The sequence below is a fragment of the Fusarium redolens genome (genome assembly GCF_020744475.1).
Source record: "Fusarium redolens strain MPI-CAGE-AT-0023 chromosome Unknown BKA55scaffold_7, whole genome shotgun sequence".
In the NCBI taxonomy this organism is placed as follows: Eukaryota; Fungi; Ascomycota; class Sordariomycetes; order Hypocreales; family Nectriaceae; genus Fusarium; species Fusarium redolens.
The window spans coordinates 1911419-1930318 of NW_025763670.1; the positions used below are offsets into that span (position 1 = coordinate 1911419).

The 18900-nt window shown below is 46.0% G+C and overlaps 8 protein-coding genes and 2 non-coding genes across 10 annotated transcripts; 4 read left to right on the forward strand and 6 right to left on the reverse strand.

Annotated features, from left to right (window-relative positions):
* Positions 1-785: 785 nt before the first annotated feature.
* BKA55DRAFT_509576 (uncharacterized protein) lies at positions 786-2288 on the reverse strand (the record flags this gene model as incomplete). The annotated part of the gene is made up of 2 exons (XM_046187532.1): positions 786-1293; positions 1342-2288. The coding sequence occupies 2 exons, from the start codon at positions 2286-2288 to the stop codon at positions 786-788; spliced, it is 1455 nt and encodes a 484-aa protein (XP_046050365.1).
* A 1002-nt stretch (positions 2289-3290) lies between these two features.
* BKA55DRAFT_727308 (uncharacterized protein) lies at positions 3291-4884 on the forward strand (the record flags this gene model as incomplete). Its single annotated transcript, XM_046201153.1, has 5 exons — positions 3291-3615; positions 3650-3697; positions 3865-4322; positions 4371-4466; positions 4512-4884. Exons 1-5 carry the CDS (start codon positions 3457-3459, stop codon positions 4882-4884), a joined length of 1134 nt encoding a protein of 377 aa, XP_046050366.1. The 5' UTR covers positions 3291-3456.
* A 747-nt stretch (positions 4885-5631) lies between these two features.
* BKA55DRAFT_593731 (ankyrin repeat-containing domain protein) lies at positions 5632-6419 on the forward strand (the record flags this gene model as incomplete). The annotated part of the gene is made up of 3 exons (XM_046195591.1): positions 5632-5878; positions 5932-6116; positions 6198-6419. 3 exons carry the CDS (start codon positions 5632-5634, stop codon positions 6417-6419), a joined length of 654 nt encoding a protein of 217 aa, XP_046050367.1.
* Positions 6420-6613: 194 nt separating this feature from the next.
* Positions 6614-7885, reverse strand: BKA55DRAFT_643061 (glycosyl hydrolase; the record flags this gene model as incomplete). Its single annotated transcript, XM_046197169.1, has 4 exons — positions 6614-7246; positions 7298-7333; positions 7384-7717; positions 7770-7885. The coding sequence occupies 4 exons, from the start codon at positions 7883-7885 to the stop codon at positions 6722-6724; spliced, it is 1011 nt and encodes a 336-aa protein (XP_046050368.1). The 3' UTR covers positions 6614-6721.
* A 471-nt stretch (positions 7886-8356) lies between these two features.
* Positions 8357-8450, forward strand: BKA55DRAFT_t159. The gene has a single exon. It is a non-coding gene; the product is annotated as a tRNA-Glu (tRNA).
* An 18-nt stretch (positions 8451-8468) lies between these two features.
* On the reverse strand, positions 8469-10474 carry BKA55DRAFT_353978 (chaperonin 10-like protein). The gene is made up of 4 exons (XM_046185811.1): positions 9988-10474; positions 9128-9938; positions 8981-9076; positions 8469-8928 (listed from the first exon to the last, which is right to left on the reverse strand). The coding sequence occupies exons 1-4, from the start codon at positions 10322-10324 to the stop codon at positions 8838-8840; spliced, it is 1335 nt and encodes a 444-aa protein (XP_046050369.1). The 5' UTR covers positions 10325-10474; the 3' UTR covers positions 8469-8837.
* Positions 10475-12246: 1772 nt separating this feature from the next.
* BKA55DRAFT_643065 (uncharacterized protein) lies at positions 12247-15731 on the forward strand. Its single transcript, XM_046197170.1, has 2 exons — positions 12247-12796; positions 12849-15731. Exons 1-2 carry the CDS (start codon positions 12381-12383, stop codon positions 15697-15699), a joined length of 3267 nt encoding a protein of 1088 aa, XP_046050370.1. The 5' UTR covers positions 12247-12380; the 3' UTR covers positions 15700-15731.
* Positions 15732-16010: 279 nt separating this feature from the next.
* BKA55DRAFT_567051 (uncharacterized protein) lies at positions 16011-17040 on the reverse strand. The gene has a single exon (XM_046192690.1). The coding sequence runs from the start codon at positions 16798-16800 to the stop codon at positions 16405-16407; it is 396 nt and encodes a 131-aa protein (XP_046050371.1). The 5' UTR covers positions 16801-17040; the 3' UTR covers positions 16011-16404.
* A 68-nt stretch (positions 17041-17108) lies between these two features.
* On the reverse strand, positions 17109-17198 carry BKA55DRAFT_t162. The gene has a single exon. It is a non-coding gene; the product is annotated as a tRNA-Glu (tRNA).
* Positions 17199-17571: 373 nt separating this feature from the next.
* BKA55DRAFT_509410 (uncharacterized protein) lies at positions 17572-18525 on the reverse strand (the record flags this gene model as incomplete). The annotated part of the gene is made up of 1 exon (XM_046187523.1): positions 17572-18525. One exon carries the CDS (start codon positions 18523-18525, stop codon positions 17572-17574), a length of 954 nt encoding a protein of 317 aa, XP_046050372.1.
* Positions 18526-18900: the final 375 nt, after the last annotated feature.

Sequence of the window (18900 nt, forward strand, 5' to 3'; positions counted from 1 at the left end):
TCCTGTAATCACGCAATGCACCAGTCGTCATGATTAAAAGTTCCTGCCACCCTTATTGCTCAGACCGTACTGGTGTGTGCAGCCTAGTGAATTTGGGTTTTAAGCTTACTGCCTATAAGCTTGTTTTCCAGCACCCAGCTTCTAACTGGTCAATCAACGGGAATAGTGTGCAAAACCCGGCGCCGCCGACGCCCAATGCTTTAGGAACAGTGTATTATTAGCACCTCCTATTGCACGACAATCGATTGGACCATATCTTTCGCAAGACTCTATCAACCAATTTCACCAATGCATTCATATAACAGCAGTTTTATAGGAAAGTAGTAGCTCTTGCAAATTATCGAAGCGCTACAAGTAATCGAAACAGGATATCATTAACGAGGTCCTGTCACACGATATTCTCAGGTCGATGGCCCAAAACCCTTCCTTGAATAAACACCATCACTTATATCGAGACTGAAATTGTGAATGAAATTTCCTTTAGGACACGGCTATGGCACACATTGGTTTGGTGCCTCTCAAACACAAGTCTACAAGTTCTGGTAGAAGATACCCTGTACCTGTAGTATCTTTAATACACGCTGCCAGCCTCATCGAAACACTTTCCGGTGAGAGTATCGATCTTGGTCGACCTAGTAGTGAGAGTAGTTGCATTCCGAGTTACTCTTTATTATCACATACATCCGGTTTTGATTTAGACATTCTGATCCTATTCTAACCTATTGGCTTCATATGTGTCGTGGAGATACCGTATGCTCATTTGTCGATCATCTGCTATGCTATATTTATTCATCCTTGACATCCGAAATCTTAAACCCTCCAGGCACCAACTTCTGGAAAACCTGCTCGGGATCATACTTGGCCGCCGTATCCTTCATCTTCTTAATATTCTCAGCACCATAACTACCAAGAGGATCTTGACTCTTATCGGCATAATTCAAATAAGTCCACTCAAGGTTTCCTCCCTCGATAGTAGCAGCAAACTCTTTCACCTCCTTGATCCAAGCCTGAACCTTTGGTCGCGAAAAAGCCTCCTGTTCAGGAGTCTGTGCCATGACGACAGCAAGGAATAGAATACCGTTGGTCTTATGACGGTCCATGCCCATGATGTTGCCACCGGCTTCGACGCCGCGTTGGCCGAAGAGTGTGGGGAGGGGCTGGAACAGGCATTGAGTAATGAAGTTACCGTCGGGGATGAATGCTTTGAGTTCTTCGACGAGTTTGTCGTGGAGTTCTGAAGCTTTGGTGATGATTCGGGTATCATTCTTGAAGCAACATGTGAACCAGGTGTCACTAGATAGTTAGCTTGAAAAGTGACGAGATAAAAATGAGTCAACTTACTAGAAATTGGCGGGAATGTTGTACTCGAAAGCCATTTCAGTAAGAGTAGTGTTCTTGACAGTGTTCAGAATCTCAGGAAGGGCTAGCCACTTCTCATACGCTGGAGGCTTCTCGATACCCTCCATGTTGGCATACAGAGTAGCGACAACGATATCCTTGAAATCAGGCATATGTGTAAAGATAGTAACAAGGTTGCTATGAATATCATTGGGAATATTATTCGTGAAGGCTGAGAGAGCCTCAATGGCACCAGGGATAACCTGCTTAGGGAAGAAAGTCATTCCACCCCAGACCTTATTAGACTTGATAGCCTTCATAGTGAAGTTCGTGACGATGCCAAAGTTGTTAGAACCACCTTTGAGTACGCGGTACAAATCGGTGTTGTTCTTCTCATCGGCAGTGATTATATCGCCGTTAGCAAGGGCAACTTGGTATGAAACAACATTGTCACACCCAAAGCCCTGTCTAGCGGTGAAGAAAGCATTACCGCCTCCAAGAAGAAGACCAGCAACACCAACATTACCCTCACGGCCACCAGCAACAGCACGTCCATGCTTGCTCAACTCAGCATAAACCTCCCGCCATCTGCAACCAGGTCCAATATCAGCTGTCTCAGTAGCAGCATCAAAAGAAACATGGTTCAAATGAACAAGATCAATAGTAACGCCACCCTCAATATTGTTCGATCCAGCCCAGTTTGTATGTCCACCACTGCGAACAGCAAACTTCTGACCAGCAGAAACAAGAGCCTTCACAACAGAAGCGACTTCTTCAGGGGTACGAGGCTGGACGATACAAGCGGGTTTGATCTTGGCGCTGTTGGACCAGTATGATTCTTGGCGAGCTGAGAACTCGGCATCCGTAGGTGTGAGGATACGAGCTTCGAGACCAGCTGCAATAAGGCTTTCGGCCTGGGGGATCGACGGTTGAGGAGTAAGGGTAGTCATGATTGGATGCTTGTGGATAAAGAAGAAAAGAGAGGGAATCGAGTTTCTGACGCTTCCGAGGGGCACATAATCAGGGCTGTCTATGTATGTGACTGAAGCTGATAGAATGTCGGAGTCCTATTGTTCTCCATGGGGAATAGAGAGATATCCAGGGTCCTGGTATCGGGTCATGTTTCGTCAAGCATTTACTTCTTTGGTGTGAGAATCCTTTTGAAGTTACATTCCCCTGGCACTTGCATTATGCTTGTCAGGACTATTTAATGGGGCTGAAGAGCCAAAAGCAAGGGTCCTGCAACGGTCTCCTCCTGTGCGAAAATATGGCATCTCGTCACCATACTATTGGAAGGTGAACCTTGAGTATTTTCTAGCGTCCGGAACTAGAAATATCCGTTTCATCTTACGAAATAGTCATCTTGAAGCCCAATCACGAACACCTGAAATTATGAAGCTATTACAGTTGGGCAAATACTGCCTGAATATTCTGGTCGGATTCTTGTCACACTCCGAAGCTAAGGTCTCGGTTCCGCACTACAAATCCTGCGTTGAACTCGGCTTCGATAACCCTGCTCCCCGGGACCTGCCAAGAGGTTTCTGCAGGCTTGCAAGAGAGCTGTCCGTGTAGCATTGAAGAAAACGTGCTAATATACAGACGCTCCTTCTGGCTTCCTCAAAGTCTCTCATCAATCTCGTATACTATCATCATATAATTATACAATCAAACTTTAGCTATCAGATCATATTATCTGTCAACGGGCTATCCCTAGCGCACCCGTGGGCACCGAGAGCTCGGAATGCCGTTTTAACAGCCGTCCTCATTACGGAAGCGAAGCTATCGAACAGGGGTATATATGTCAACGTCTTCTGACTCAGAGTAACATCCACAGAAATTGAGTTTGGACTATGTATGAAAGACGCTGATCCCTTCTAACCGACGTCCAAGGTTTTTAGTCCTTACAATGGTTTCTTTTCTCTCTCCTCAGGAGTGGGCCATATATCCGATATAGAATGTAGTACTCCGTAATATGCGTGCAGGTAATCCGTAGTTAATTGAACGAAAGCTGAGGCTGTGTATTTCTGCGAATCCAATATTTTTCGTTCTTCGTTCCTGCATGTGATTTCGCCTTTTGATACCTTAATTCTACTTCTTTCTTGGGTTGGTTATCTTACGATGGCTGCTGTTATTAATGGCGTTCCTGTCGCTATACCACCACCTGAGGGTTATAAGGTCGATTTTGATAATCCGCAACGGAACAGTGTCACTGAAGCATACTGGCTTTATGGTGTTGGGAACTTCTTGACTGTTTTGTTCATTGCACAGAGAATATATGTAAGATGTTTTATACATAAGACAATACGTATAGAAGATGGTAAGTTCCATTGACCCCCTTACTTCCTACGCCGTGGCTAATGTTCTCGAAGCATGCTTAGGGGTAGCATATGTGAGAAACATCATCCGAGATATCATGTCTTGTATCGTCCAAACTGACCGATACAGGTGTTTTCTGTAGTACTTCAAACCCTGATCCTAAGTCAGTACCCAAGACAACCTCACATTTACTCAACTAACGTGCTCGAGCGTTTAGGGGACTTTATCCGCGGCATAATGGGCACCCACGCCTGGGAGATGCCAATAACCAAGTTCGCCCTCTTCGCACGAGCCCTCTACCTCCTACCAATCCTCTACAACCCCGTCCAATGCGGCGCAAAGATGGCTCTTCTTCTCGTCTACCGTCGGCTTGCACCACAAAAGTGGTTTCATTTCACGATTTGGGCCACATCGTTTGTGGTGATTGGTTCCTCCATTGCGATTACGTTTACGACAATCTTCCCGTGCAAACCCGTAAGAGCGGGTTGGGACATCACAATCACCGACAAGAAGTGCATCGATCGACCAGCTGTTTATCAGGCTACGGCTATAATGGGTGCTATTACAGATGCCATGGTGCTTGCGGTGCCTATACCTGTTGTCATACCACTGCAAATTTCGAGAAGACAAAAGATTGGGTTGATTTGCTTCTTTGGTGTTGGTGGAGTGTAAGCGAAGCTTATATTGGCAACAAGGGCAAGCTAATAACAATACAGTACTGTCTTCACATCAATCATGAGACTAATCGCGTTGATTCGGTCCATGGGTAACGTCGACCAATCTTGGGGTGGCGGCCCTGTCCTTCTTTGGATGTAAGTCATATCCCCCCTATTTTGAATCAGCCCTAACCAGTACAGTTTCGCCGAAGCCAACCTCTCCATCATTTGCGCAACCCTCACAACAGTCAAGCCTTTCATAAAGCACATCTCCCCGAGAATCCTTGGTTCATCATACGGAGCATCAAAGGCTGGCATGTCAAACCCAAGCGCACCACCAACCATCGGAGCAATCTCCACTGGCGGTATCCCCAGACATGATCACTATGAACGATTTGACGACGGTCCGATGTATCCGTTGCAAACTGTTACCAAGGCAGAGGCATCAAAAAGTCACGAGAACAATGGGGGATCACGGTCGGTAACACGGCCAATGTCAGGGGATAGTAACGGAGATTCGGATTCTGAGAAAGCAATTCTGCAGACACGTACAATGACAGTGACCTATTCTTGAAGAAGGTTTCTGTTGGAGAATTAGGTGAATAAGATATATGACAGACTTTAAGGCATAGATAAAATAATGTGAGGCTAGAGTGGCATTTGTCTGACTTTCTCAGTTCTCGTCTGGTTCCCAAGCTAGCAATGGCTGATTCATTTTCAAGCCTCCATCTTCACTCACCAGGGGATGGTAGGAAAAAGCATAGCAAGTGTCTCAGGTAGGAAACACCAGGCATGTACAAACAGTGGTGTAACAGTTTGACAACCTACAGTAAAGCCTCACACCTTGGACTCTCAACCAACAGCATTCGTTATAAACCATGTATGGCCTTTCGCGAGCTTATATTTATATGTTTACGGTTTGAATTTAGTTGAGTAAGAGCAGATAGGTTTGCTGGGTGGCTTTGCTTTGCTGAGTTGCTTCCAAAAGGCTGCGTCTGTATCAAGGAGGTGGTTACAAATGTACCAACTTTCAGTTGCCCACTTGACAACTTTCAAACGCATCTGAACTGGCTGATCCAAACGTAGATTTTGCGTTAGACAAACAAGCAAGTGGTGGTGTCTTGCGGTTTGTTGCATTATACAAACTAGAGTGCATTGCGCTGCTCTGTAAAGCAAGCATCCATAACAAACACTGATTCATTCAACGTATAAATACTCTCTAGTATCCAGGTGAAGATCAAGGTTATCTCTTCCTCATCTTCCTCAAAGGAACTCAATCCTCACAGCTTCACTAACAACAACACTTTACCTGCTCGCAATCATGGACCCTTTTGAGGCCATCTATCGAGTCGCTCAGAAAGAGCTCCAGGGGGAAACCCCTCTGTTCCTCGCAGTCAGCTATGGAAATAACGCGCTATTCAAACGACTGCTAGAAAAGTCCGAACAGCGCGCTAAATTCAAGGACACTGACATCGGACATGACTGTCTGAACTGTGCCATTATCCAGGATAACAAGGAGATTGTCAAAGCTCTTGTTGAACTTCCTCTTTTTGAATTTGACTGGATCCGTAAGTTGTTCTCCCGCTGTATTTTATCTGCTTGAAATTCTGACCACGTCTAGATCATCCTATGGTATCCCTCAAGGCCATTAGCCACCTGCACACTGCTGCTACACTCGGCCGCTTCGAGGCCTTCAAGATCATGGTCGACATTGAAAGTGTTGACATTGGCGGACGAGACCCCTATGGAAAGACTACACTGCATCACGCATGCGACGTAGGCTCTATGGAGATCGTTGAATTTCTTGTGAGCCGAGGTGTCAAGCCTGATGAGAGGGACGAGAAAGGTCGGACTCCTCTCGCCTATGCCGAGGAGAAATGAAAGAAGGGTATCGTTCAGGCCCTTCTTAACCTCGACACCGTGGACCCTGACTCGAATGACCTCGAGGGAAAAAGTCCTTTCTACTATGCTGTTCTCTCTGGTAATGACGCAATCGCAAAGATTTTGGCCGATGACAAGCGGGTTGACCGTAGCATTGAAGGAAAGGCAAAGGAGGACCGGCCGGATTATGAGAAGACACGCCCAATACTCATCGTTGAGGAGGTTTGAGGGGGTTCAATGAGCACAGCCCACAGCGGAACGAATTGTGCAGCGATCAGTTGGAGAGCTGCGACTCTTTGAGTTCACAAGGCCTTGACGTGCTGGGTTGACGAAAGGAGTATGAGAAACAATAGAACTCTTAAAATACGTGGCTCAATTCACATGCTTGCATTCGTTGTACTTAAAACCGTGGTAACCGAATACTAAGTTGTGACTAAGTTTAAGTGAATATTCCTATGCAAGCCCTCTTGTAACTTCATTACTACCCTGGTGAGAACCATGTGAACTTTTTGCCAAGCTTAATCCTATTTTTACTCCCCAGAAGGAGGTTCAATTTCTGTCCCAACAGGAAGAGGCTCACCCAAATCAAGCATATCATCCTTCCAACTCAGCGGCTGAATAAACGTCTTCCTCGAGGGACCACAACGATCACCCGCATTGAGATTAGCATGAAACACATTCCAATCCTCTGTACCATCAGGACTCTTGAAAAATGCGTTATGAGCAGGGCCATAAAGGCCATTGTTCGTCTCGAAAATGGGATCAGGTAGCTTGGTCCAAGAGTCTGGGCTAAGCGGATCAGAACCTTTTGTGAATTTCATGGCGCCGAGTTTGTAGGCGGGTGTGTTGCAGGAGTCAGCAGCGTAGACTACGTAGGTTGTTCCAGCTGGTGAAATAATTCCATAAGGTCCTTCGAGAACGGGCGAATCGGACTTTTCCCACTCGAATTCTGGGTGTGCGATCATTGTGGCGTTGCCGCATGTTGTTGGTGATAGAAGCTTGGCGATCCAGAGGGAGGCACCATCAGGGCTCTTGGGACCTTCGACAGAAGAGAACTAAACGACTATTAGATATGGGGCTTCAGAAAAGGCTCGAGAGAAACTCACAAGGAAGTACTCGGTGCCTTCTATTTCAAAGATCGTCTATATCCGCCATTAGCAACATGCTTTTCAGAGACCATGATCTAACATACTGCATCAAGCATTCCAGCATTGAAATTAGGAGGAATGATTGCATCCAAAAGTTCGTAGCCCGCAGACAGTGGATTCTCCTTACCACCTTTGAGAACGTATACTCTCAAAGTTGGCAGCATAACATCCCAGTTGTCCTCGTCACATATACTTGCCGAGAAGTACACATACCAACTATCACCAACTCTATGCATCTCAGGAGCCCAAAAGTTGCAAGCTCTAGTTGCATTAGATCTGTCGGACCAGATGAGTTGGGACTCAGCAGTCTTGAGACCTTCGATGGTTGGGGCTTTGGTGATTCTGACGTTGGTCCATGTTGTTGAGGTTAGATAATACCTGAGGCAGTGCTTAGTTGAGAAGTGAGGTACTAATGGATGAGGAGTCTCACATTCCATCTTGATAGACGATTTGAGGGTCACTTCCTGTTCTTATGGGATTGGTGAACCCAAGAACGAAGCTTGAGCATAAGCCAAGAATCGAGGTGATTACAGACAAGAAAGTCATCGTGGATATAAACTTTTCTCACAGAGTTCCAGATAAGAGAGAAACTTTATTCTGCCCTTGATTGTTCATTTCTCTTATACTTCGTTACATCACCAATCCTTTCCTAAAAAGGATCCCATTCTTAGGATAAATCAACTACATTATGGGGCTCCCGTATATCGTGCAGCATATGATCTGATGTCCATGCAGGTTTTCCTATAATACCTTGCATATACTGTCTTCTATTTGCTCGGTTACCATGACGTTACGTTGCTGAGAATGAACCGCGGGGTACATGAGGGGCAGACTGTACGATTGGAGCTTGATCGTCATGCTTGAAGATGGGATCGACACGTTGTTCACTTTATCCATGCGCTCCAATAGCCTGAGTTCAAATTGGAGTTTTGCTCCTATACTCGCTCTCCGTGTTGATGCTACCCCTGAGGATGTTGGGACAATGTTGAGAGATCTCAGGCATAACAAGCAATACCATCCGGTATGGTGTAGTGGCTAACATTTCGCGCTCTCAACTTCAAGCTGAGGGATCAGTTCCGCGGAGCCCAGGGTTCGATTCCCTGTACCGGAGTTTCCTTTTGATCTTTTTGCATATTATATATTTTTTTTGTATATATATGTGTATATATATATATATATCAAGTAGTTAATGCTCAAGCCATAGCTTCCTGTTGAGTATATTGAGTGAGACTTTAGCAAGCAATGAATGGCTTGCTTGCCCTTTAAAAAATCATGCATATATATATACATAGTAAACAGAAGCTTGAAAATTATAATAAAGTTAAAGTCCTGCCTATATTTAACAAAGCCAAACATAAATAACCAAGACATCAGCAACTAGGAAGTCTTATTCCTCTCATGTTATACACAACTCCTCTGTGGTATAGTGCCTATTCCGCAAGCAACATCAAGAACGCTTTCAGTAAACCTCCCATAATATTAAGACCGTTCAGTGTCGTTATCTGCTGGTGTCCACTACGTAACGGCCAGCAACGTTGCCTGCAATCATCATATCGTAGACCTTCTGGAGTTCTGATAATCCGACAATCCTAGGTTCTCAGGTTAGTCTTATTCATGATCGCACATAATGGATGCACTCACTTGTATGGTGCCTTGATGAGGCCTTGTCTGTAGAATTCAATAGCTTCAGCTGTATCCTGTCGGTTGCCGACGTAGCTGCCCTTGATATTGATTTCACTATTACATCCTGTCAGTGAGCTTTTCGTAGGAGAGGACTGCTGAATTTACCGAACGACAGTGTCAAAGACAGGAGCCTTCACGAAAGCATTGGCTGGTAAACCAACACAGACAATCGTGCCCTTGCTCTTGACATACTGACTAGCCTGTTGGAACGGCTTCTCACTAGCAGCAAGAAGCAAGACAGCATCAGGGCCAAGGCCACCCGTAGCGTTCTTGATCTCACCAACAATGTCGGTCGACGTCTTGAAATCAACAAAAGCATCAGCACCAAGCTCAGTGCAGACCTTGCGCTTCTCCTCTCCGCCGTCAAGAGCTGTTACTCGAAGGCCCATAGCCTTGGCATATTGAATAGCGAAAGTACCAAGACCGCCTCCAGCGCCAGCAATAACAACACTCTGTCCTGGTCGAACGCCGGAAGACTTGAGAGCTTTGTAGACTGTAAGCCCAGCACAGAGAATAGGTGCTACACCAGCAAGGTCGCAGTCCTTGGGAATGCGCGCGACGTGAGCAGCTTTCCCTAGAGCGTATTGCTGGAATGATCCATCAACTGTATATCCTGACAGAGAGGCTTCTGAGCAAAGGGATTCGTTGGACTGTCGACATTGTTCGCAACTCATACAGGAACCGTGAAGCCACTTGAGGCCAACATGGTCACCGATTTCAACGTCCTTGACGAGCTCTCCTCGTGCTACTACGATACCGGCACCTTCGTGACCGCCAACAAGGGGCATCTTGGATTCAAGTGGCCAGTCGCCATTGACGGCGTGAAGATCTGTGTGGCAGACTCCACTGTACTTGACGTTGATCAGGACCTCATCTGAGCCTGGTGTTGGAACAGGGATCTTTTTATATTGGACAGCTATTCTCGTCAGAACGTCTTTTCTGTCTTAAAGGGGATCGCAGCTTACATCCACCTCGCTCTTCCAAGACCTGTGCCCACTGTTCATTAGGAATGATGGGGCTAGCAGCTGTGGCGTAAGCGGCAGTCTTGCCGAGGCTACTGTTAGCACTGAAGCCTGTGGTGATGTTTCCGGCGCTAGCGCGACTGTTAGGGTTATGCCGAGCGCATGATTGTCCTCCAGAAGTTGCACAGCTTGCGCAGAGTGTTCGTTGACTGGAAGAAAAGTTTCGACGGGTTGTTTGGATTTGAGCTGTCGCTGAGCGTGCGAGAAGCGCTGTGTTTCGCGTGGCCAATCTTCCTGTTCGGAGGATGCCAGTTCGCATCACGTTGCTTGTTGAGAGCATTATAGTTTTGCTGTAGAGTAATTGTGTGTACTGCAATTGGGTATAATATGGTGTATTGCAATTGGGTGAGTCAAAGCTTGGCTATATAGCAGCGACATACTTCAACTTATAAAAGAAGCGTCTGTCAGCCCATAATGATAGTTCTGTGGTGCCACGGAGTATCAACCGGTTCTGGATATTGCTTTTGATCAGATCATATTCAGTCAAACTCTAAAATGGACCCAAACTACCGGAGATGGTGTAAGTCATGGGCCTGTAAGTTACTGTGAGCCGCGCTACGATATACCTTTATCCGCGGAGATGCGGCAGAGCCAGGTGACCCCGTGGGGTCTTCAAGCCGTTCAAGCCAGTCTCGTGTCTCTCTTTCACTGTGCCATAGGCCTCAGACGTTTTTTACTTAATCCCCGCAGTGGGAACGTCTACCCATTCCGCAAAAGAGTGAGCCGATTCTTTTGACGTTGTAGTGATGGGTTCCAGTTCCATTGCTGAGCCGCCAACAGACGCCGATATCCTCCAATGGGTCTGAGGGGAGTAAGCATATCTGACCTCCGGGGGCCTAATGGAGAAGGTGACACAACCCCCAAAGACCCCAAAGAATGTGTTGTATCTCCTGTTTATCCTCAATTACAGGGCCAGAAATCTTCCGAATTATCCGCGTTTGCTCTGTAAACAGCGAGAGGCATTTCCAATTCTACGCGCACCAATGTTAGAGATACAAAGCTGGTGATTTCTGCATGTCGAGGGGTAACAATTGAAGGATTCAAAAAGCAATATATCCCAACAGTGACAGTTGCAGCGTTGGAGCAGAACGTGAAGCGAAATAAATGATGGATCATGACCTGGAAATTGAGTTCCTTTGATCCACTGCGGAGCCATTCCCACGTGTCCCGTGCCTGGGCTACGAAATCCGCATTCGCAATCCGCAATTTGTATGGTACTAAAGTACTGGAATTATGACTCCGAATTCTAGAACCCCACCAACATCAGGAGATTTGAGCTTCTACGTCACGCGAGGCTGTGACTGAATCGACGTTTTTTTCGATCAAGTCTCCGAGGTTCGGAAATAGATTACTCATGAGCTCTGAGAATGTGGAGGGACAATGCTTTGTGGTTACTGAGGGGGAGAAACTCAATTGAGTTTGTGAAGCTGTGAGCTTCAGAAGCCATTCTCGTTTCTGCCAAGATCATCTTGACTCGCCAATCTAAATTCTCCGTCGGAAAATAAGATCACCTACTACGTTTGACCTGACGAGACTGTTCACGCCACGACAATGACGTATTTTGGGGAGCCTTTGATGGGTCAGCGATATCATTCTGGTTGGGACCAAGAGACCTAAGAAGTTCTATCTCCTTGTAGCAGGTGCTATTCTATGCATTTTTATACATGAGATATCTTCATAGAACCTGAGGGGAACCGTGATATTCCATGGCATGTTTCTCGAATTTCTTGGCACAATTCTTCAAGAACAAACTACAGATCATTCGTCACTAACAAAAGCCTTACAAAAGAAGCCACGGTAAGAAAGAAAACAAGACCGGGCAACTCCTAACAATAGAACATCAAGAGCAATACGAGCTCTATGCATGCGTGTCGGTTTAGATGATGTTTCAGCATCTTGAAATAGGCAGCCCTACACTAAGGTCCTGCATTGTTAGTGGCTTCTTTCGACGCCATTGACGATACATATGCATAAGCTCACTATTCTACTAGACTATCTATGGAGATATGATACTAGGCAGACAATGGCCCCCTGCTAACGCTATGTCATTGCTCCGGAATAAGGCCAAGTCCATGTTTGAGTAAGCGTGGCGCAGCGAATACGAAGACTCCCGTGATCTGACCAGTGCGTAGTGCTCAATATCCCTGCCCGCCAATTGAGTGCTGTGGTTGGCTTAATCAAACATTAAAAATAGCCGTCTTACTGAAATACACAGGCCCCCATATAGATGCATCATGGGCAGTGGTCTAAGCATGCGTCATTGTTGAAGTTGTAGTATAATTATACCTGCTTGAGAATATTTCATATTGAATCACTATTTCTCATGGTTTATTCTAATGATCATGAACGACACAAATGGCATCACCACTGCCGCTGCCCGACTTGTTGGAATAGCGGACGAAGCAATACGATTCTTTCACCAACTTGATATCAATACAAACTCTGTCACAAAACGAGTGCAGCAGCTAGAGAGCTTTTCAAGATTAGCCAGGGAGATCGAGCTGAAACCTTCAGTTGATGATGGCGATGACCAAGAACAACTCGTTCTGACCAAACAGATCTTGATTCATTGTTACAAACTCATCAGCAGAATTCTCTCTCAGCTTGAATGGGTTGATAATGGCGGCAGACACACTTCTACTCAGCAAGGACTACTAGGGGTCTATGCTGAACTCAACAATCGGGAAGTCAAGGATCTTTTTGAAGAGCTGCATAGAGAGCAGCTATGTCTCGTAGGTTCTCGAAAGTCAAGGTAGGCGTTCTTTCGAAATGCCCAAATACAGCATGATCTAATCTTTTGAAAGATTCAAGCCACTCTCTTGGACATCAGAGTCTGATAGTCGTCCTTTAGAATATTCTCACACTTTCAAAGATCGCGAGTTAGATTTCTTGAACTTGTTGTTTGTCACAGATCCTAGAGAAGATCGCGCATCTCTCGAGTCAAGCAAAGGACCCATTGCCAAAGGAACCTGTACGTGGATTACTGAAACATCCACATACCGATCATGGCTCTCAGGATCTGGCGATTCTAGGGGTCTTCTTATCCAGGGAGGCGAAGGCAAGGGCAAGACTATGTTGGCGATATACATAACCGAGCAACTGGAGCAGCTCGCTGCGTGTATGTCAACCGACACAGTTTTATACTTCTTCTGCAACCACGGAAACATCAACGCCAACTCTGCCACCGCTATTCTTCGTGGCCTAATTTGGCAGTTTTGCAGATTACGCCCAGAGCTTTTGCATCACGGGCTCAATAGGGCTGTATCGGTAGACGAAGGGCGAATCGCGTTGGCAACCAACTCGGTTGAAACTCTTTGGCAAATATTCACCGCGATGATTCGGGATCCTACCACGAGCACCGTCACATGTGTTATTAATGGGCTTGACGAATGTGATAAGCTTTCAATCAAAACACTGACAGAGAGGTTCACGGAACTGCTACCTTCAACGAATCAAGGTCGTCGAAACTTTCGGATTCTTCTGACTAGCCGTCCCCTACGCCAGCACGACAATTTCCCTCCTGAGCTTCCAACAATATGCCTGGACTCAGATGCACACAAAGATAATGTTCGAGATGTACAGCGCTTTATCAATTTTCATGTTACAAATGTCTCACAAGAGAATGGCTGGTCTCAAGAGTTTCAGGAACACACGGAGAAGAGCGTCACAAAAAGTGCTGGTGGCTCGTTTCTGTGGGCGAGCTTATTTATGTCTGAACTTGCAGGAAAAGCCCAAGGCTCTGCAGCAAAGTATCTTAACGATCTTCCTGGAGACAACAACGCCATTTACGCAAGAGCTCTCCTGGCAATTCCACCAGAGTGTCGCCGAAAAGTCCGGTTACTCTTGAGTTGGGTAGCTCTGGCATATTATCCACTAAGCCTGGAAGAATTAAGCACTCTTACCAACGACAAATCCTCAACGTCAGAGGCTGCTTTAGATAATATGAAAACTTGTATGGGCTACTGCAGCACTCTTCTTGTAACCAAGACCGAGATGAGAAAATCCGGACCCGGATATGAGACCATAGAGACCATTCAATTCTCGCACCGATCAGCCAAAGATTGTTTGCTTCAACCTTACCTTCTTCGAACGGGAACAGACACCCAAGTCGACCTCAACTTCTTTCGAGTCACCCCAGATAACAACCATGAGATTCTTGCTTCTCGTTGTTTGGAAATCATGGATAAAGGGTTTGCAACAGAGGCTAAAGTGGAGCCTGCCGTTGAGTATGCTCATATTTTACCTTATGTTTCAAGGTATTGGTTTCAACATCTCCGAGAATGTCCTCAACGGCTTTCCGACGAAGCCTTGGCAGAAAGAGCGTTGAGTTTCTTGACACGGAACCATGAAAATCGAAGGCTTTGGTTTTCCTACCTCTCAAACTTGAGATATGAGCGAGGGGAAATGTCGATCCCTCACTCAACAGGATCCGAGCATCACGACACGATTGGGGGACTTCAAGAGATCAGTAACAGTGATATTGTATTCTTTGAACATCTGAAGGATACCACTTCCGCAACTCAGCTTCAAACCCTCCAGTTGGCATCTCTGTTTGGAATTACTACCATAATTAGAAAGATTTTGGATGAGACAAACTTTGCAACCCACATCAGGCAAGCCAGTCTTCGCTCCTCGCTTTACAGTTGTTCTCGAACAAAACCAAGGAGTGAGGGCCGGTTGATAAAAATCCAAAGAGGTGGAATGCTACAACTAAGCACAGCGGAGATCGTGGCAATGACTCCTCTTGAACTTGTGGTCCTCGGCGGTCATCACAAAGTCGCTTCGCTTTTGTTCGATAACTATCCTCGATCGAGCTTATGGCCAGACTCGACCTTTGCTTTGGCGACTGCTATTAGTCGCTGTGATGAGGACATGGTCAAATTACTGGTAGAGGCTGGTGTACCAAAGCTCAGAGCCTCTCGACAGCTAGAAGGACCTATTTGCACTGCTGTGGTCAACCGAAGGCTTGATGTGGTCAAGTTTCTCTGTTGCTCTGAAGCTAGTATCTGGGTGAGACCAAAGTCTAAGGTGAACGAAGTAACGCAAGCTTTACTGTGTCTTGCCAATGAAACAGAAGCAACTCTGTTCGATGATACGAGCTTCATCCAGTATGCAAGTGTTCTGCTCTGCGGAGGCGCATCTCCAAATGGCTTTAACTTCAATATCGAACGCCATGGCTTACGATATTGGAAACGAGCTGTCATGGAATATTTACACAGACATGGCATTACCTTGCAGAACTTGGGACCATATCCCAATAGAGAAACCCCTCTGATGTTCTTCATCTCTTCAAAAGGTATTAGCAGATCAGAGTCAGACCCAGTCGAGGCTGTTCAGTTCCTATTGGACTCTGGATCATCTGTCAGCCAAACAGATCTGAAAGGTTGGAGTGCATTGCATCACGTGGCCAACCAGATTGCCCTGGGTAGAGCGAAGAAGAGCTATGAAGTTTCAGGTGATGCAGAAGAGTACCAACTCTATAAGATTGCGAATCTTCTTATCACAGCTGGCATTGACCAAGACTTGGAAGATAAAGAGAAACGTAGAGCTGCTGATATCTTGCGAGTGGTGGGAGCGCCGATATGGAATAGAAATATCTCGGAGTATGAATCATTTTTAAGGAGGAAGCCGCTGAGCAGGATGTCACTTCTATAAGCAGCTTGGCACATAATCTTTTAATATAATGCTTGAATGATCTTAATAGGCTGGCCGTTCCAAGTTTCATAGCGGCCGAAATGTGACTAAGCTTCGCTGCCAATTTAGACTTTATACGTTTCAAGAATTATTCTATCACTCAAAATTTTGAATATAGCATAAGGGCTTCGGAGAAAGCATCAAGGACTGATGGAACTTGGTTCGCCGTTCGGACAATACTAATTCGTTGCTAGTGTCCTTCTCGCCCACTTCACGAGGGATTCGTCAGTGGCGTTCTTGACGTCTGTCATCAGGGGAACGGGGTGATGGTTGGCTCAAAATTCAATAGTTCTCTCTAGCGCCCATGCTGAAGTGTTCGCTTGTACCAGCTGTTTGTTCACCACCACAGAACACAACAACGTGAACTAACCCATCATTCTTTTTATTTAATACTCTCTTGAAACTAAAATCAGAGCTACCTCTGATGCACTATGGATTAAAAGAATTATAGAAATATATGATCCAACTTCGTTCAAATGGAACTAAACAAAGAGTATGCCAAGTCTTCTCCTTCGTGATGTGATACCCGTTGCAGTGCCTGACCCAAACCAAGTTCAATACTCGTATATTGTTTTCCCAGTCAACGTGAGGTTGGATGTGTCTGGAATCTATGGTGGGCAGATACAATCGGCTTGGTAACAATCGCAAAGGGCTCAGAAGTCGGGCTCAGACCGCAGATATGAAGATTTGCTTTTGGCAAATGGCGTCCACGCAAGAGCAGACATTCAGTCTGTTAACCACACACAATTGAGGGTTGACAAGACAGCCGTCATCATCAGAGCATGGCGTGTCCCCAATTGCGGCGCTGGTCGTGGTGCTCGTCGCGTCGGTAGTAGTAGACTCTCCAATGATAGGCGTGGCAAGGGTGGGAATACCGGTTGTCTCAGTCTCCATGGCACTCTCGATAATAGTGGATGTCAGATCGGTGGTGCTACCCATGACAGTTGCAGTCGAGGTGACCTCGACGGTGGTTCCAGCTGAAGTTGTTGTTGGGCGGCAGGGGCCTCCATTTACAGCAGTAACAAGAAGTGCCAGGGTACGTAAAACGTTGGGAGACAGCATAGAGGCTAGTAAGAATGAATGACAGTCAAGACGACGAAAAAGAGTGAGCGGGAATAAGGAAGACTTGAGTCAGAAACATGGCGGGAAAGTCGGGTTATTTACCCACCGATCTGTTGACTTCTTTCCCCTGACTGCCTGTTGGCTATCTAATTAAAACGTTGCATGTAACTAGTGATATGCTATTGACTTGGCATTGGGCGCAGTACGAATTTGCTTTTGCGTTCACAGGGCTGTTCAGCCATGCCAAGAACTAAAAAGTTCAGCTGAATGTCTAGATATTCAGCAAAAACGCAAAAAGAAAACATAAACTCCGGTACAGGGAATCGAACCCTGGGCTCCGCGGTACTAATCCCTCAGGTTATGAGAGCGCGAAATGTTAGCCACTACACCATACCGGATGGTGTGATTGTTGAAGTGAGCTTTCGTATTGCTGCCCATGATTGCTAAGCACAGCTCGCTTTAGCGTGGTACAATGAGTTTGGCTCTGAGCTATGGGCTGTCGAAATCACGACATGCAATGACAGCCAGCTTTCAACTACATATATCAAGGGCCGTTTTCCCTCCAGTGACAGGGAGACCAAATTCAATTCAAGGCTAGGTTTAAGTTTATATCAACTTTATCCAATGTCGCAGCGGGATAGTTCAAGATGTCACATCTTTAGGTAGATCTAGATAGAAATGCAGCGTTTGGTACCGTTTTACTCTTAGCAGCAGTATAAATGAACCGGCAAATTACATTACTCTAGCTAATAAAACGCAATTAAACACTATCTATCGCTTGGGAAAGAACTCCTTATACTGCAACAAAGCCTCCTGATACGGAATTGGCTTCCTTCCCGTCAACTTCTCAACATTATCATTCGTCTCAGCCATGAACCCCCTCGCAACCATCTCTCCACAGCACAAAAGATCACCGATACACAACTTCATCGGTAACTTGGAAAAGTCCCCAAAGAAATCCGTCGGCAGTCCATGGTCCAACCACCAGCTCTTCAACTCCTCATCGGGAAGATCGACAATTTCTCCCTTGTAACCTGTTTGCTCGCACATCCATTTGAAAACCTCCTCGTTGGTGACGGCTTTGGGGCCGGTGATCTCGTAGACTTTGTTAGGTTCGCCACGGCCTAGTAGAAGAGCGGCGAGGACGTTTCCGCAGTCTTCGCGGGCAACGTATGCGCCTGCTTTTCCGTGCGTGTTGACAAGCCAGCGATCACCACAGAACTTCCACGATGGTGCAAAGAGAGTTGGAATATTATCAGCGTACAGGTAATTACGCTGGATATTGTACTCTAAACCAGAAGCGTAGATAATCTTTTCAATAAAGTGGTGATCTCGCGGGAGGAAAGGAATATCCTCCTCATTCTCAGCCTCAATACCAGCACCGCAAAACGAAGTATAGCAGACTCGCTTGACACCACATGCTTTAGCAGCGTCAACGACAGTTTGAGCCTGACGACGTCGACCTTCGCCGAAGAGCCAAGTTGAGATGAGAGACACAGCTTCAGCGCCTTGAAAAGATGCTTTGAGACTTTCGATGTCGTCGTAAGTGGCAGTTACGACTTTTGCGCCTTTGTCAGTCCATGATTTGCGGAGATCAGAGGGGATAGCTTCGTCTTTGTATGTGGTGAAGACGAGCTCATCGCCGGGTTTGGCGATTTCTGTGGCGAAGCTTGCTGCGATGCGGCCAAGATTGCCGTCTGCGCCTGTGAGAACGTACTTTGGCATTGTGATAAATTTGAATGAATTGTAACTAAATGTAGTACAGAACATGGGGCTCTCGGTCGTGGAGCCAGAGGTCTTCCTTTTATACGTAATCGTTATCTCCATATCATATTCGGTCACACCATATGCAACATGAGATTTCCTGTTACACCGGGCGATTGAATTCCAAAAGAAGTTCTGTAATTCCGAACTTGGCCGATCATATCAGATCCGGACCCAGAGCGGCGGTAAGGCTCCGCCACTAATCAATAACATCAGGTCATGTCTAGAAGTGATATCTCGTGTTTCTATAGACTAAAAGATTTTCATCGTGTTACTCTGCTATCACCAGATGAAAACATCCAATTGGCGCATGTCTCCGATCTCCTCGACACCTGT

Coding starts and splice junctions, on each gene's coding strand:
- BKA55DRAFT_567051 (XM_046192690.1), bottom strand. CDS start 16,800: ATGCTGTCTCCCAACGTTTTACGTACCCTGGCACTTCTTGTTACTGCT.
- BKA55DRAFT_353978 (XM_046185811.1), bottom strand. CDS start 10,324: ATGCTCTCAACAAGCAACGTGATGCGAACTGGCATCCTCCGAACAGGA. Junction 9,939..9,987: donor CTTGGAAGAGCGAGGTGGAT/GTAAGCTGCGAT, acceptor TGACGAGAATAG/CTGTCCAATATAAAAAGATC. Junction 8,929..8,980: donor CTCATCAAGGCACCATACAA/GTGAGTGCATCC, acceptor CTGAGAACCTAG/GATTGTCGGATTATCAGAAC.
- BKA55DRAFT_643065 (XM_046197170.1), top strand. CDS start 12,381: ATGATCATGAACGACACAAATGGCATCACCACTGCCGCTGCCCGACTT. Junction 12,797..12,848: donor GTAGGTTCTCGAAAGTCAAG/GTAGGCGTTCTT, acceptor ATCTTTTGAAAG/ATTCAAGCCACTCTCTTGGA.